We start from the raw sequence: 17,219 nt of genomic DNA, 5'->3' as shown, positions 1-17,219 counted from the left end.
AAGAGCTGGCAAGGCAAAGAGAAGGCCTTCATTTCAGATACAAAGAAAATGGAAAAACCCCTATAAACAGAAATCTCCTGATGTCAGCTGCTGCATCTAACAGGTTTTAATGAAAGATGGATTTTAGGGAAGCTTGTCCCAGGACCATTATCTAGTCAAGAGGTAAAATTCAATAGAACATGGTCAAGTGAAGAAATTAGGCAGAATAATATTCAGAGTAAAGTGCAAGCAAAACACTGAATTGGAAACAAAGGTCTAATAATAGATTCATTTATTTTTAAAGCTAGAATTACTTTGTTTGCTAATACAAACATCCCCACTTCAGCCAATAGTTTGTTCGGCAGAAATTCAGAATATTGGGATATAAGTATAGCAATATATCTTGATAAAATATGTGACAAAGCATAATGATTTAATACTGGCTCCTGAAATTACAAATTTTTATACCCTACTTGGTGTACTCTCAGTGCTAAAGATATTCTGTAGATACCAAGCTTTTGTTCATAACCTTATTTCTAGGCAATATTTGTTCTGAATGTGGAATTTGTTGGTCTGGCAGAGACCAGTTCTGAGCAAGATAATTTACCATGATCAAAAAACCATAACCACTTAACCATATTTAGATGATTCGGGGACTGGAGGCTAAAACATACAGTATAAAGAACGGTTTCTGGAATTGGGTATGTCTAGTTTGATGAAAAGAAGGATTAGGGGTGACATGATAGCAGTGTTCCAATATCTCAGGGGCTGCCACAAAGAAGAGGGAATCAAGCTATTCTCCAAAGCACCTGAGGGTAGAACAAGAAGCAATGGGTGGAAACTAATCAAGGAGAGAAGCAACCTAGAAATAAGGAGAAATTTCCTGACAGTTAGAACAATTAATCAGTGGAACAACTTGCCTCCAGAAGTTGTAAATGCTCCAACACTGGAAGTTTAAAAGAAGAGATTGGATAACCATTTGTCTGAAATGGTATAGGGTTTCCTGCCTAAGCAGGGGGTTGGACTAGAAGACCTCCAAGGTCCCTTCCAATTCTGTCTATTCTATTCTATTCTATTCTATTCTATTCTATTCTATTCTATTCTATTCTATTCTATTCTATTCTATTCTATTCTATTCTATATAGGATAACGTTAACCCTTAAGAAAATTGAAGTCCAGGCTCCTTTTTATTAATAATAAATAGAAATCCCAACTAAATGTGACTTAAATGAATTGTTACTTCCATTGGTTAGAATGGATTAGACAGTTTTTTTAAAATTTGCTTAGCACAAGTTTCAGAGATACCAAAAGTGCAACTTTACTGTGAAGTATTAAGTATACAAAGGAAAGCTATGTAAAGAAAGCAAAGTTAGACAGCATACTAAAAAGCAGAGACATCACCCTGCCAACAAAAGTGCGTATAGTCATGGCTATGGTTTCCCAGTTGCAACGTATGGTTGTGAAAGTTGGACCATAAGGAAAGCTGAGCGTCGAAGAATTGAGGCCTTTGAAGTATGGTGCTGGAGACGACTCCTGCGAGTTCCTTGGACTGCAAGGTGATCAAACCAGTCAGTCCTAGAGGAGATCAACCCTGACTGCTCTTTAGAAGGCCAGATCCTGAAGATGAAACTCAAATACTTTGTCCACTTAATGAGAAAGAAGGACTCACTGGAGAAGAGCCTAATGCTGGGAAAGATTGAGGGCAAAAGAAGAATGGGACAGCAGAGAACGAGGTGGCTGGATGGAGTCACTGAAGCAGTCAGCGTGAGCTTAAATGGTCTCCGGGGATGATAGAGGACAGAAAGGCCTGAAGGAAAGTTGTCCATGGGGTCGCGATGGGTCACACACGACTTCGCAACTAACAACAACAACAACAACATTAAGTATACCCCAGACCCAGCTCTTAATATTCTCTTGCTGCTTTCCCCAGCCAGGTAGTACAAGGATCCAATCCACCCATGGCAGAACTGAAGTCACAGATAATAATCAATAATAAAATTATTATATAAAAAAAAATAAAACAAGTTGGGAAAATCTCAGCAAAGGGGATTCTACAACAGGGATTTAGAGATGTGTACCATGTCTACAATCTTACTCACAATCAGGTCATGGATGAAACTAGATTTGTTACACACAGATCTGATGTGGAGGTCACATATATCATATATTTTGTAAAATACATTAAGTTTTAAAACCTAAATATTGCTCCAGTAATTCTCTGCTTAAGGATTTACAATGCCAATTTGGTATAGTGGTTAAGGCTCTGGACTGGAAAGCAGGAGACTGAATTCTAGGGCTCCTTTAGACATGAAAGGTGAGTGATTTTGGCAGAGTCACTCTCTCTCTATTTAAGGTACCTCATAGGATGGTGATGGTGGTGAAAATAGGGGGCAGGAATATTAGGTGTATTCTCCACCTTGGGTTGACCAAAAATATATTTAAAAGGTGGGATAAAATCTTATACCTTCTTTGATTTAGGAGTCGTAAGGACAGTTTAGAAAGTGACAGCTCAGCAGCAATCATTCCTCATGAGTTGATTCGCACAAGACAGCTTGAGAGTGTGCACCTAAAATTCAACCAGGAATCAGGAGCATTAATTCCACTTTGTTTAAGGTGAGTAGAATGTTATTTTTTGTATGAGGGGCTGTAAGGACCATTCTGTTGTCTCTACATTACTGAGGTCTCTTCAGTCAGATTTAGAAAGATAAACTGAATATTACAAAGTATTTAATCATGTAATATTATATGCCTATTGGGGTTCAGGAGTGCTATTCAGAGGGCACTACATGAAATCAGCCCTGTGCCCTTGTTGAAAATGTGAAAGTGCTGCATCTCAAAGATTTGGTATGATCCTTCAAGAGACTTATTGCTTTACTACATTAGTAATTCCAGTGCAGATGTCTTCCCTGAAAGCATACATATTCAAACAACAGGGGAAGACCTTGAAATGGCTGTATAAAGTCTTTGAAAGGACAAGATGCTTTGTTTTGTGCAACCCACACCCTCCTTCCTGTGGCCTCCCTATACTTAGATGCAGTCCCCCCTTCCTCCAACTTGTGTGTGGCCTGCGTGGGGCCTCCTAGTGTGTATTTTGGGGTTAAGAGAGCAAGCGGGACTGTCTGGATTGTTATTGGTAACTGATGGTAATTGCATCATACTTTATACCATATTGCTTAGCGACAGTAATCTGGTCCTAATTGCCATCGTAACCTGAGCACTATCTGCATTTTAAGGCTTTGGTTAACTCTTATATGTCAAGTCTCAAGTGTCTGAACTGATTGTTATAATACCACAATGCAATCTTGTATTTTGCTGCATAATTAGATTATTGTATATTTTTACTTGAATTTTAAAATAGAGAATTTTCCTGGTAACCTTAGGAAATCTTCCAGCACATCAGTGGTGGGATTCAAAAAAATTTAATACCGGTTCTGTGGGCGTGGCTTGGTGGGCATGGCATGGCTTGGTGGCCGTTAGGATACTGTAAAATCTCCATTCCCATGCCACTGCAAAATCCCCATTTCCTCCTGATCAGCTGAGACTCGGGAGGCAGAGAATAGATGGGGGCGGGGCCAGTCAGAGGTGGTATTTAACGGTTCTCCGAACTACTCAAAATTTCCTCTACCGGTTCTCCAGAACTGATCAAAACCTGCTGAATAACACCTCTGCAGCACACATATTTTACCTTAATTAGCTATTCAAATATATTTGTTTTGATTTATGAAAAAGCATATATTACATTTAGATGGAATATGTCTGGAAGAGAGGAATGTAGGTGAGATACAGAGTTTCTTTCATTTAACTGCATCTCTTTCATCAGTCATTGTACTGTTAAAGTGGTTTTTTATATGATACAAGTCGTTGAGTTTGTAGTTTGTGTATATTGGAACTTAGATGAATTTTCTTTTTTTACCCAATCCACTAGAGCCTTAATTACTATAATCAAATTATAATTGTTTCTTTCTCTTGTCTCTATTTTATTTTTTTTATCTTGAACTTTAAAATTATGGGCCTAAAATTGAGGAGTACATGATGTGACAGAGTGCCACATGGGGAAGACTGTATTGATTTGAAAGTCATTTTTTTGTTTATTGTTTCAGAGGCAGATTATTACATGGTCGGCACTTTACATACAAAAGTATTACAGGAGATACAGCAATCACTTTTGTATCTACAGGAGTTGAAGGGGCCTTTGCTACAGAGGAGCATCCATATGCAGCACATGGACCCTGGTTACAGGTATTTTATTTTTATATTTTGTATTTCTGAATAAGAACCGATTCATCCCATTTTGTTTCAGTTGCTTTAAATCTTTAATAATCATTTTTTGGTTTTGCTGTATTATTTTTAGGCCAAGAATGCTTTTTTTTAAGTATTTAGAACGTAGAATTATAAGCCAAAAAGAAATGGCAGTTTTTAATACTCTTCTCTATGTAAACAGCAATTTTCTCTTCCCAAATCCCAGAACATTTTACAAACTCTGCATCATCTAATTCTTTTTCCCACCACTGCAATGCAGTTGCCTTTATAATCACTGTTGTTTTCAAACAGTATGCAGCAATTGAAAAGGCAAGACTACAATATTTGAACCTATTAAAAACTCAAAAAGAAAGTCAAAACAAGCAGCCTTGCAAACCATCTTTAGGATACCATGAAGAGGCCTATTTTTAAGGAAATGGAGAATTCTTCCTTCTTCCCTTAGAAGAAACAATGGCAGAATTTTTAAACAGCTTTCTAGAAAACTAGTTATGGTTCCACAAAACACACTGCTTCTATTACTTTCTTATCTTTTGTTTTATATTTGATTGATCTTATTCTGTGCACTGAATAAGCTGCTTCATCTTTTGTAAATTCCTTCTGTTGTGACTTTTTGCATTTTCCAGGGTAACTAATCAAGACAGGAAATAGAACTAAAACACAGGATAAAGTAGCAGACTCAGCAAACAGTCTTGTGAGGAATTATTTGACGTAATTGAATCATGGTGTATGTGGCTCACAAGGCCCATATATTCCTAAACTTTTTCTTTTCCAGATAAACTTCCAAAAGTTGAGAGTTTAAATATATAATCCCTATCTAATTAAAAAAAATTAAGAAACCTTATTGTGCAGCTATTTCTGATTTAACATGAATTAGCACAAGGAATTGCTGCTTAAAATGTACAAATACCTGTAGCGCTAGGGACTATATTTCATAATAGTTAAAGGATAGTCTGAAATTGTTGGCTTTGGGTGCTTTTTTCTTGAAAGATTACCTTAATAGGTTTTATACACCTCTTGACAATGCTGGTCTTTAATTTAGTTAGAACTGAAGAAAACTGCATTCCATTATCTTTATTATGATAAGCTATACTAAATGGGGGAAGAACTCAACACATGTCTCAGTCAAGAGTCTTAGAATCCATACTTATCCCACTCATTCTTCATGATTCAAACCAGCCTAAATTAGGTTGGAGCAAAATTCAGTAATTCATTGTCCCCTGTGTTCTTCCTAAATCACCAAGCTGCTTGGTAATTTCTACTTAATCTTGTAAAAACACTTTCCACCAAATATTTTTGGCATGAGAGAGAGAGAGAGAGCTTGACATAGGAATAACAAGCTACGCATTACAAAGTAGTTCAATGCAATATAAAAATATTATGAAATATAAAAAGCTGTCTTACAGGAAGTCAGACAATTCATTTGTTTAGCTCAGCATGATCTCTTCTGACTTGGTAGTAGTAACTTGGGTTTCAAGCAGAGGTTTGTCTCATTAATTGCTACTTGAGATTGAATTAGGGACTTTTGCATTCAATACATGTCCTGCATCAATGAGCCATTAATAACTAACTTACATTCATTAATTTTAATAAATAAAAGTCGGGTAGAGAGCAAGTATTTAATTATTCAGATTTATACTAGATTTTACCATGATTGTTCTCAAGGTATTTTTTAAACAAATCACGCTCCCTTCTGATATTCATCCTCCTTCAGTGGTGGGTTTCAAAATGTTTTAATATCGGTTCTGTGGGTGTGGCTTGGTGGACGTGGCATGGCTTGGTTGGCGTGGCAGGGGAAGGATACTGTAAAATCTCCATTCCCACCCCACTCCAGGGGAAGGTTACTGCAAAAATCTCTATTTCTTCCAGATCAGCTGGGACTTGGGAGGGAGAAAATAGATGGGGGCAGGGCCAGTCAGAATTTTTACTACCGGTTCTCTGAGCTATTCAAAAATTCTGCTACCAGTTCTCCAGAACTGTTCAGAGCCTGCTGAAACCCACTTCTGTCCTCTTTAAAGAAGTTGAGTTTGGTGATATCCATTGATTAATTGGTTCTTATATAAGAAGGCAATCATTTAAATAATTTTCACATCTCAAAAAGATGCCATTATGTAGGAGTTTCAGCTTTATCATTGTGGAGTCTTTGTTCTTCTCAAGAACTTAGAGATACCATGATATGGTACCACTAATAATTTGTACTTTAATCATGTCTTCTTCAACCTGTTGAACTATAACTTTTTGAATTTCTAGTCAAGATGTTATTAGTTATACTCACTGAAGTCTCCACGAGGTCTAGTCTAATCAAAAGCTGTTTAATCTATCAACAAAAAACGTGTATAGTTTGTGCTGTTCTGAGCAGATATAGGCAGAAGGATGAAGAAATTAGAATTTGAAAAGTATAGACTCCTGTACTGTAACATACTTAAATATAATGTAAGACAAGATAATTTTATTATTGCCAACTATCTTTGTGTTATGATTTGTCTTTGCATTTTTGAAACCTAATTACTCTAATGGAAGATTAACTGCTGAGTCTCTGGACTGAAGACTCTTGTATGAATAGTCATATAAACTGAGATAATAAATGATAAACTAGGTTGTGACTAAAATAAAGTAGGAGTGCAGTATGATACATTATAACAGAACTATGATAATATTTTGCAGTAGAGTGAATGGTAAGTGATACAACAGTACAATATTTAGTAACCCTACAGATTGGGATATTAATATTAATAGATAACATAAATTGTAATCAAGATCCTTGCTTTGAAATTCTCTTAAGAATAGGGCAAATTGACAGATTTTTCCAATCCTATAAAATTAACAATAAAGCATTAAATAACTCATGCTAGGTTATGAAATGTATCAAATAGAATTGTGGAAGATAGAATGTCGAACTTTACTACAGTAAAGATATGGCAAGATATCAAAGCTGTAATGAATTTAAGTTTATTATAGTCAAAGGAGCCAAGAACAAATGGAATAACAAAGAAAACACCATACATTTTGACATATGAAAAAGAAGTTGTTCAGCAAATAGTTTCTTCCTACATCTAATTATGGCAGGAAAAAAAATTGGCTACAGCCAGAGTCACATTATTATCTAAAAGAAAATTTACATATACATGGTATAAATTGCTCATTGCAAAATCAATAAAAGGGAAATAATGGTGTCTTTCAGATCAGTATACAGTCCATAAACCAAACATATATGCTCCATAGACTCTACTTCTGAGTAATTTTGCATTCTGAGTTTGTGCAAGTATATTCTGGAGTATTCCTAATAGGACCTAAGATAGAAAGGCATTTAATTGTACTTTTGCAAAAGTGATCTGATTAGTATTATGGCTTAGATTGGTTAAGTATGAGGCAATAGACAAATTATTTCTGATAGATGCCTAAATGAAGTGGAGAACAGGGCGAGTTAGCTTTACTAATCAAGTCCTTTGAGCTTATATCCCAGAGTCTTCACCTAAGTTAAAAAAAAAAAAGCTGAAATATGCCCCATTAAAAAATAAGTTATCTGGAGAGAAGCCTATTTGACTAATTTTCTGACATGAAGTTTTAAGTCACTTTAAACCAGAGTTAGTTTGGTATAGTAGTTAAGCTACCAGGATAGAAACTGGGAGAATATAAATTCTAGTCTCACTTTAGGGATGAAATCATCTTGATGACCTTGGGCCAGACACTTTCTCTAAGCCCTAGGAAGAAGGCAACAGCAAACCACTTCGGTAACCTTGACAAGAAAACTGTAGGGACTTGCCCAGGCAGTGTCAGGAAACAATACTGACACAGAGACACACTCCCTCCCCACACATAAAGCAAACATGGAATGAATGGGTCATCAAGTTAAGAAAGTGATCCTGAAGTGGAATAAAGAGTTTTCATAACTAACCATATTCTTGGCTACCAATAGGCTTTGTTTTGTTTCTAAACAAACAGTCATTTGGTACACAGCTGAGCAGTGGTAAGTGGGCTGTTGTAAAGTAGGCCTGAATTTTACAAAGCCCTTGAGAAATTCTATTTATCAACAGTTTAAAAAATCCCATAAAGGAGCATTGACAATTCTAATTACAATTATAATTTAGTACGTGTTGTTCGAAGGAAAAAAGCACAGAAGTGCAAATAAGGTGGCTTCTGTCTTCAGAAGACAGAACAGCAGTTGGTTCACCAGGCCAGAGAATATTAGCCAAGTAAGAAGCTGATTCAAGTATGTATGTATGTTCCAGCATAACTCTGGAACGCCTCAAGCAATTTCAACCAAACTTGGTACACAGATGACTTACCCTTTGGAAACAAATACTGGAGGGGTAAGACATCCCTGGGTGTGTGTGTGTCTGTGTGTTCCAGTCTAACTTTGGAACGCCTGGGCTGTTAAGGAGAGCAAGTGCGGCATTCTAGAGAGGCAATTGTTTGTGATGTCAGTTCCTTCGCAGCTTCCTCTGGAAAGCCGGGCCATTAAGGAGAGCAACTGTGGCATCCTAGAGTGGCAATTGTTTGTGATGTAAGTTCCTTCGCAGCTTCCTCTGGAAAACCAGCCGTGATGTTCCCCCTCCAGTGGACTAGTGGGGGAAGTGACTGATAGATTTGGGGCAAAGTGCCAGGATCGTAGACAGGGTGGGAAAGAGGAGCGGGGAAGGGAGAGGGCAGGGTTGAAGGGCATGGGAGTAGGGGGAAGAAAGGCCCCTCCCAATGGCTCCCTGTCAGACAAATGCTTTGATGTCTATAAATACCTGGGCAAAGATACAGCCTGTTGTGCTTTAAAATGGCCTCTGCTGGACTGCCTTAAAATGACTTCTACCAGCATAACTCTGAAATGCTTCTAGCAATTTCAACCAAACTTGGTACACAGATGACTTACTTCCTGGAAAGAAATACTGTGGGGGTAAGACACCCCTAACACCTCTTGGGGTTGTGTGTTCTGTTAAGATACAGTCTGTTATGCCTTAAAATGGCTTCTACTGGCACGCCATTACCATTACTGCATGGTAATGGCGCGCCCTCCCGGCCCTGCCACAGCCAGCCAGGGGTCGCGAGAGGAAAAGGAGCGGGAGGAGGAGGGCCGCCACATCTTAACGGGCTCCAGGAGGAGGAGGGGACCCCATCTCCCCCATTGTGAAGCACGCTAAAGTTCACTGCTTTGCAAGGCGCTGCGAGAGTGCCTCAAGGCCTGCCTGATGTCTCATATCAGAATCAGAGGGGAGGGGAGATGGGGGAGAGAGAAACACACAGAGAGATACAGAGAGAGTGTGGAGATGGGACAGACAGACAGAGAGATACAGAATGTGGGGAGAGAGAGGGGAAGATAGGGGGTGAGAGACACACAGAGAGAGATATACAGGGAAGCTAGAGAGAGAGAGAGAGAGAGAGAGAGGGGTACAAAGAGAGGGCAGAGAGAGACAGAGATACAGAGGGGGACGGCAGGGTGGGGAGAGAGACACACAGAGATACAGAGTCGGGGGAGAGAGAGAAGAGAGAGACACACAGAGAAGGGGGAGCTGGTGATAAATAAATACCCTGGCAACGCCGGGTTATCAGGTGGTAATCAATTAAAAAGCATAAACCATGCAGAGTCCTTCATTGGGAAACAAATAAAATGCACCATTATCAAATGATAGCACTTGTGTATGTATGTATATATATTAGAATACTAATTAATTGCAAATTGATATAGGCCAGCAATGTGACATGACTGCAAAAAAAGCCTGTATCTTCTAATTCTGAATTAGAGGTAAATAGTATTTCCACTTTGAGTACTGTGTCCATTCTGCATATCACAGTTTAAGAAAATTTCAGAGAAATTGGAAGAAGTTCAGAAAAGGGCAGCAAAAATAATTAGAGGATTAGAAATACAGGCTTTAAGAGATGAGTATAGTTAGTCTTGAGAAAAGATAGTTGAGAAATTCACATAGAAAGTCAAGATCTGTACCCTTTCATTCAAAATGTAGGATCCAGAATAATAGATTTGGCTTATAGAAAGACAAATTTTGATATATTTTTTTAAAAAACCCTTCCTAATAGTAAAAATTTGGTTAGTGATGTCAGTTATCCAAAGGGCGGTAAGGTTCTGTTTATTCAATTATGTTCAAGCAGACACTAGAAAACCATCTGTTTGATGGTTCTCTTTAATTTGGACTTCTGCAGTGAGCAAGGTTGGACTTTGATGGTCTAAATGTCACCTTCCAGCCCTGTAAATTTATGATTCTGCTGGTAATACTAGTCCATAATGATTTGCAGAATGAGATGCGTTGGGATTTTGTGTCACCTTCTCAAATCTCTGTTAAGTAATTTTAGCCATTTACGGAAATGGAAAAATGGTAACAAACACATTCCATCCTTGCCATTACTAGTCCCTTTATATACTCCTTTACTCTTTGCTTAAACAGGTTTAGAAATGATTTAACATATTGTGCACTAGGCCTGTTCCAGTAAGGAGATCTGGAGGTAAACATTTCACAGTTAATGGCTTTCCCAGAATTTGTGACTTTATATACATCATTTCCTGCATGATGTCAAGCAAAGCATCCTATTTTCTTCTAGGTGCCATAAGAAGCTTTTAAAAAAGAAGGTGGATTGATTCTAGAATGTCTTTCGAATTTTAATAGCTCTAAATAACCTATATTTTTAATTTAAAAAGAAACAGCAGTTTTACATTTTTATTTTTTTTGTTCACTAAGTAAGAATCTTGGCTTTTTTTGCCTAACTAACTTAATGATTAAAATTAGTTGTGCAAAGAAGAATAATCGCTACTTCACACAGTAGGTTCTTATGGTTCACGGAAAGTAGGATCACTTGTAAGGAAGGGAAAGTTGCAGTTAAGAAAAAGTAGGTTTACATTCTTCACCAGTTGATAGCTCAGGTTCTTATAGCCCATTGCATGAAATAAACATCTTCAGCCCTCCTCCCTGTATGTTCTAAGACAATGCAGTTTTCTGCAATATCTAGATTGAAATTTATTGCATAGAAAGCAACAGAAGCTGTGGCACTTTTGAAAACCAGCAGTTTTAGCATTGATATTTATGTATTAAAGTCTGCTTTTTGGGATATATGTATATATGAATGAAACCTGTTGTCAGTAAATATATATATATATATATATATATATATATAAGTTCTGTAAAACTTTTAAGATTCATAAAAAGAACATCCTTATACAGTTATATGTGCTTGAGAAGAAACTAGCTATTAAGATAATTCAATTACATATTTATCTCTATATACAAATACACAATAATTGTTACACATTTCAACAGATTTTCCTCTGACTTAATACTGCCCAGAGTTCACTATTCACTATCCTTTGTCTCTTATTCATTATTTTCCCAATACGACAAACAGGAATTACAGGTAGACCTCACTTATTGATTGTTCATAATAGTCATGTAGCAACTGTTCAAACTTGTGACAATGCTGAAAAAATAACTTTGTGCCCAAGGTGCTAATGTATGACCTTCACAGGGACTGTGAGTTTGTCCCACCTTAGCCATAAAAGCCAGCTGGGTGACTTTAGGCCAGTCACTCACTCTCAGCCCAACCCACTTCAGAGGGTTATTGTTACGGGCAAAATAGGAGGAGGAAGGTGTGTTGGATATGTTCACCACCTTGACTTATTTGTAAAAAATAATAAAGGTGGGATATAAATATAAAAGGGGACATGGTGTCTCAGGGACTAGGACGCTGAGCTTGTTGATCAAAAGGTCGGCAGTTCAGCGGTTCGAATCCCTAGTGCTGCCGTGTAATGGGGTGAGCTCCCGTTACTTGTCCCAGCTTCTGCCAACCTAGCAGTTTCGAAAGCACGTAAAAAATGCAAGTAGAAAAAATAGGGACCACCTTTGGTGGGAAGGTAACAGCGTTCCGTGCGCCTTTACCATTGAGTCATGCCAGCCACATGACCACGGAGATGTCTTCGGACAGCACTGGCTTTGAAACAGAGATGAGCACCGCCCCCTAGAGTCAGGAACAACTAAGATGTATGTGCGAGGGGAACCTTTACCTTTATAAATATAAAATATGTCTCTCTCTTTCAGTCATGTTCACCATTGTCAGTTAGTACCTGATGTCCTGTGCCTGACACTTGTTTCTTCCCCCTCTCCTAGAGTGGAGAGTTTACTTAAACAAGCAATCTCTTTCTAAACTGCTTTTCTCAAGTTAACTATTAACATGTTAATTAGCTAGCTGCAGTTGCTGCCTGCTACTGACAAGATTTTAATCACTTTCATTTTTGTTGGCCTAATCAGACTGGGTTTGAAGACAAAAGCATATTAGGCAAACATAGGCATTAGTGTATTCTTTTCAATGTGTATTCCCCATTGTGTGCCTGCTTACTCTCTTTTAATCCCTTCCTCTCAAATGAATGTAAATGCAAACATTAATTCCCTTGTTGATTATCCCAGCACCAGGGTAAGCATTCCAAAGGGTGAATGAATTGGGGGATGGGGTGAGCAAGGAAAGCTGAAGTAAATTCATAAGCACAATTGTAGTCAAACGATTTTCTACTTAGTGACCACATCATTTAATGACTGAGTTGCCAACCCCAATTGTATTTGCTAAACAAGGACTAACTGTAAGGGTTCACTTGACTGCTGCATTTACTGTATTGCAAAATAGAATTTGTATGTCAACTTTTAACTCATGTAGCATATATTAGACTCTCCTTTTAAAATTAGTTTTAAAATTCTTTTATTCTTTTTATTCAACCAACATTCTTTCATTCAGATTGTAATGGCAAGTTGAAATGTCCTCCATTGTTTTCTGATTTATCATTTCCAATTTTATATTTGAATTATCTTTTTCATAAGCACAAAAATATATATCATATATAGAAAACAAACAAATTGCAGGTAGTTTATATCATATCACATATCAGGAAATGTGTAGGGTAATTATTTTGTAACATTGTAGTTGTGTTACATTATGTCCTATAATAGTGTTGCCAATTCTACCTTTGTATTCACTGAAGTATTTAGGTTGGTTTTAGAGTTTGGGCCTTGTGTTTGATTTTGAAGGCCTTCCTAAACAAAAGAAGCAAAGTAATATTTTAATGTATTTGTTGTTGAAATAAACACAAGGCAAAATAATACTTGTCAAAGGTTTTTGAATAAAAATATGTGATGAAAAAAAATAATCATTTTGCCTATTTAGTCAGGAAACTATGATCAATTAAATCTTGGGATTTACTGTATCTTCAGGTGGAAAAGCACTATAAAGATTAGTAAAAAATAATGCAGTTTTCCAGGTTTCTTATATATTCTTTATGATTTTTGTTGTTGTTGTTAGTTGCGAAGTCGTGTCCGACCCATTGCGACCCCATGGACAACATTCCTCCAGGCCTTCCTGTCCTCTACCATCCTCTGGAGTCCATTTAAACTCATGCCTACTGCTTCAGTGACTCCATCCAGCCACCTAATTCTCTGTCGTCCCCTTCTTCTTTTGCCCTCAATCTTTCCCAGCATTAAGCTCTTCTCCAGTGAGTCCTTCTTTCTCATTAGGTGGCCAAAGTATTTCAGTTTCATCTTCAGGATCTGGCCTTCTAAAGAGCAGTCAGGGTTGATCTCCTCTAGAACTGACTTGTTTGTTCGCCTTGCAGTCCAAGGGACTCGCAGGAGTCTTCTCCAGCACCAGAGTTCAAAGGCCTCAATTCTTTGGCGCTCAGCCTTTCTTATGATCCAACCTTCACAGCCATACATTGCAACTGGGAAAACCATAGCTTTGACTATACGCACTTTGGTTGGCAGGGTGATGTCTCTGCTTTTTAGTACTCTGTCTAGATTTGCCATAGCTTTCCTCCCCAGGAGCAAGCGTCTTTTAATTTCTTGGCTGCAGTCCCCATCTGCGGTGATCTTGGAGCCCAGGAAAATAAAATCTGTCGCTACCTCCATTTCTTCACCATCTATCTGCCAGGAATTGAAAGGGACAGATGCCATGATTTTAGTTTTCTTAATGTTGAGTTTCAAGCCAACTTTTGCACTCTCCACCCACATCAAGAGACTCTTTAGTTCCTCTTCGCTTTCTGCCATTAGAGTGGTATCATCTGCATATCTGAGGTTGTTGATATTTCTTCCGGCAATCTTAATTCCAATTTTTGATTCATCTAGCCCCGCCTTTCTCATGATGTGTTCTGCATATAAGTTAAATAGGCAGGGTGATAGTATACAGCCTTGCCGGACTCCTTTCCCAATTTTGAACCAATCAGTGGTTCCGTGTCCAGTTCTCACTGTGGCTTCTTGACCCGCATACAGGTTTCTCAAGAGACAAATAAGATGGTCTGGTACTCCCATCTCTTTAAGAACTTGCCACAATTTGTTGTGATCCACACAATCAAAGGCTTTAGCATAGTCAATGAAGCAGAAGTAGATGTTTTTCTGGAACTCCCTAGCTTTCTCCATGATCCAGCGTATGTTGGCAATTTGATCTCTAGTTCCTCTGCCTCTACAAAATCCTGCCTGTACTTCTGGTAGTTCTCGATCCACATATTGCTGGAGCCTAGCTTGTAGGATTTTAAGCATAACCTTACTAGCATGTGAAATGAGTGCAATGGTGCGATAGTTTGAACATTCTTTGGCATTGCCTTTCTTTGGAATTGGAATGTAAACTGACCTTTTCCAATCCTGTGGCCATTGTTGAGTTTTCCAAATTTGCTGGCAAATTGCGTGTAGCACTTTTACTGCGTCGTCTTTTAAGATTTTGAATAGCTCAGCTGGAATACTGTCTCCTCCACTAGCTTTGTTGTTGCTCAGATTTCCTAAGGCCCATTTGATTTCACATTCTACGATGTCTGGCTCAAAGGTATTTTAACTGGGAGCTGATAGTGACAAGTGATATGATCAGAAATAGATTATGCTGTACGGATAGGGAAAGCCCCAACTTTCTGCAAAATCAGTTCTAGCAATACTTTTTTTATTAAAAGCTTAGGGATTGTTCCATTTATTTCTCAGGGTGACTTTTGACAGCTATGCTATTGTTTTCTGAATATAAGAAGTCTTGGACCTATATCCACTTGTTCAGGAACTGTTCAGTGTGATGATGGTGCTGAGTCAATGGTGGTTATGAGCAGTTCTTGGTGTTCCTGGCTGTACCATCATCCCATGGTCATGTGATTGCAGCCTGGGCGCTTGGCAACCTGTTTATACTTATGACCAGTTGCTAAACACCTGCATCACTTGATTGCCATTTACAACTTTCCCTGCCAGCTTCCCCAGAAAGTCAGGGAGGAAACTGTCAGGGATGGTCACAAGTCTCCCCATTGGTGCACCTTCACCCAGCCCCTCTGCTCTTGCTCCAACCAATCATGTACCCCTGCGCATTTTCCCCAAACCACACTGCACCCCATGCAATCTCCCCGACCCATGTGGCATCTCTTGCCCTCTTGTAAAATGAGGGCTAATCTGTACATTAATGGAGTTTTCTGTTTTTTTATTATTTTTACACCGCATAGTTAATCATTTTATTGAAAAGGTTTTTTTTAAAAAGAAAATCTGTTCACAAGGTATCAAGGGGCCAATGTTCAATTTTCTGTACATTGGCCAAGAAGCACCTTAAATCACTGGCTATTTGTCCCAGTCAGCTGTTGGAAGACCCTATTTCTGGTTGCAGTACCCTTTGGAAGGACAGCAGATAATCTTTCCTCTCTCAAGTTGAATTTCTGTAAGAATTTAAAAAGAAACACCTAATCTTTTAGCTGAAAGCTATATATGAATTCAGTATGAAGAAGTGTTTTTCTCTGCTTTTTTAAAATCAGATTATACTAGTACAGTACTCTGGTATGGCTAACATATTGAATGTTTGTAAAATCAATCACTTCTGCCTGCAAAGAACAAAGAGTTTTTCCAGAGATGCAGAACTCTTACGTTATTAGTATCCAACTCTGTAGTATGAGCCATGAATTCTCTGCCTCACCCAAACATGCTCCGAGTGGATTCTTGCTCTCATGCTCTATGAGTTATCATTTTCTGCCCAGAAGACATTAGTAGACACTCCACAAAGGCCATGTAATCTTCAGCAGCTGTACATGACATATTTTGCTGCAGTGATTCTGCAGGGTAACAATTTGAACTCAGTCATCTGCTTTTATAAAACATTTTGGATGCTTGATTCCCATGAAGTGCTTCATTCATTAGGCAGACTTGGTTAACTTGCTGATGTGATTTCCTGAATCTACCAACCCAAAATTGAGTCATATCTCTGTGATTCATAGCAATCCAGATTAAAGAATCCTGTTGCTTATCTGCAACTGTTGCTTCTGGAGTACTGATCTCACTCTCTTCCAATTCGAGGTTGTTATATTAAAATATGTATTTTATTTTCCATTCTCTCCTTTTTTTCCCTCTGCCCCATTTAGCCAATATGACTGCAGTTGGATATAATCTAGGCAAAGGGTATGAGGTCCACCAAAAGTTTCTTATTCCTGGAATATCCTGGATCAAGCACTGCAAGATGCATAAGCCATATATGTATGGATTTGTGTATAGGATCTGCATGTATTTAGAGGCAATCAATGAAAGTATTTCAGTTATAAGTAAGTTATAGTTCTTCTGCATTGTAAAGCAAATTATCTGAAAATATAAGTATGTCTTCTTCATACATTAAAAGGCTTTTGATAGCTTGATTCCTGATGTTTTGCAGTTATAGTGAATTAGTTCAGAAAATTTGCCCCATTATCTCAGCAAGACCAAAATTGAATTTTAAAAGGAATAATGAATTCTATAAAATTAAAACAACTATAAAAAGGCAAGTCTTGACAGCCTTTCCATTCCAAAATTTGGATCAAGCAATATGAAAAATATAATTTTTTTAGAGTATTTCGGTTTCAGGGAGGTCTGTAAACTTATAAACATAAGCAGAGATTGATGCTTCCATAATGTATATTCTGTTGTATAACATCTGTAAGATGCTGCTGGAAAAGAGCATCTGGGAATTCAAAGTATTTTACTCCCGATAGGCTAACAACTCTCCACTTATATTGCCACCCTGGGTGAAATAAGCTT

The 17,219-nt window shown here is 37.9% G+C and overlaps 1 protein-coding gene across 2 annotated transcripts in view; it reads left to right on the top strand.

Moving 5' to 3' along the window:
• Positions 1-17,219, top strand: part of SUFU (SUFU negative regulator of hedgehog signaling) — a 71,156-nt gene that overhangs the window by 39,101 nt on the left and 14,836 nt on the right. For both annotated transcript variants that reach the window (XM_058188030.1, XM_058188029.1), the window contains exons 9-10: positions 2,458-2,592; positions 4,080-4,218. In XM_058188030.1, coding sequence (XP_058044013.1) covers positions 2,458-2,592; positions 4,080-4,218 — 274 coding nt within the window. The remainder of the gene's footprint in view (positions 1-2,457; positions 2,593-4,079; positions 4,219-17,219) is intronic.

This window comes from Ahaetulla prasina, chromosome 6, assembly GCF_028640845.1.
Source record: "Ahaetulla prasina isolate Xishuangbanna chromosome 6, ASM2864084v1, whole genome shotgun sequence".
NCBI lineage: Eukaryota > Metazoa > Chordata > Lepidosauria > Squamata > Colubridae > Ahaetulla > Ahaetulla prasina.
This window is presented reverse-complemented; position numbering and strand designations above follow the sequence as displayed.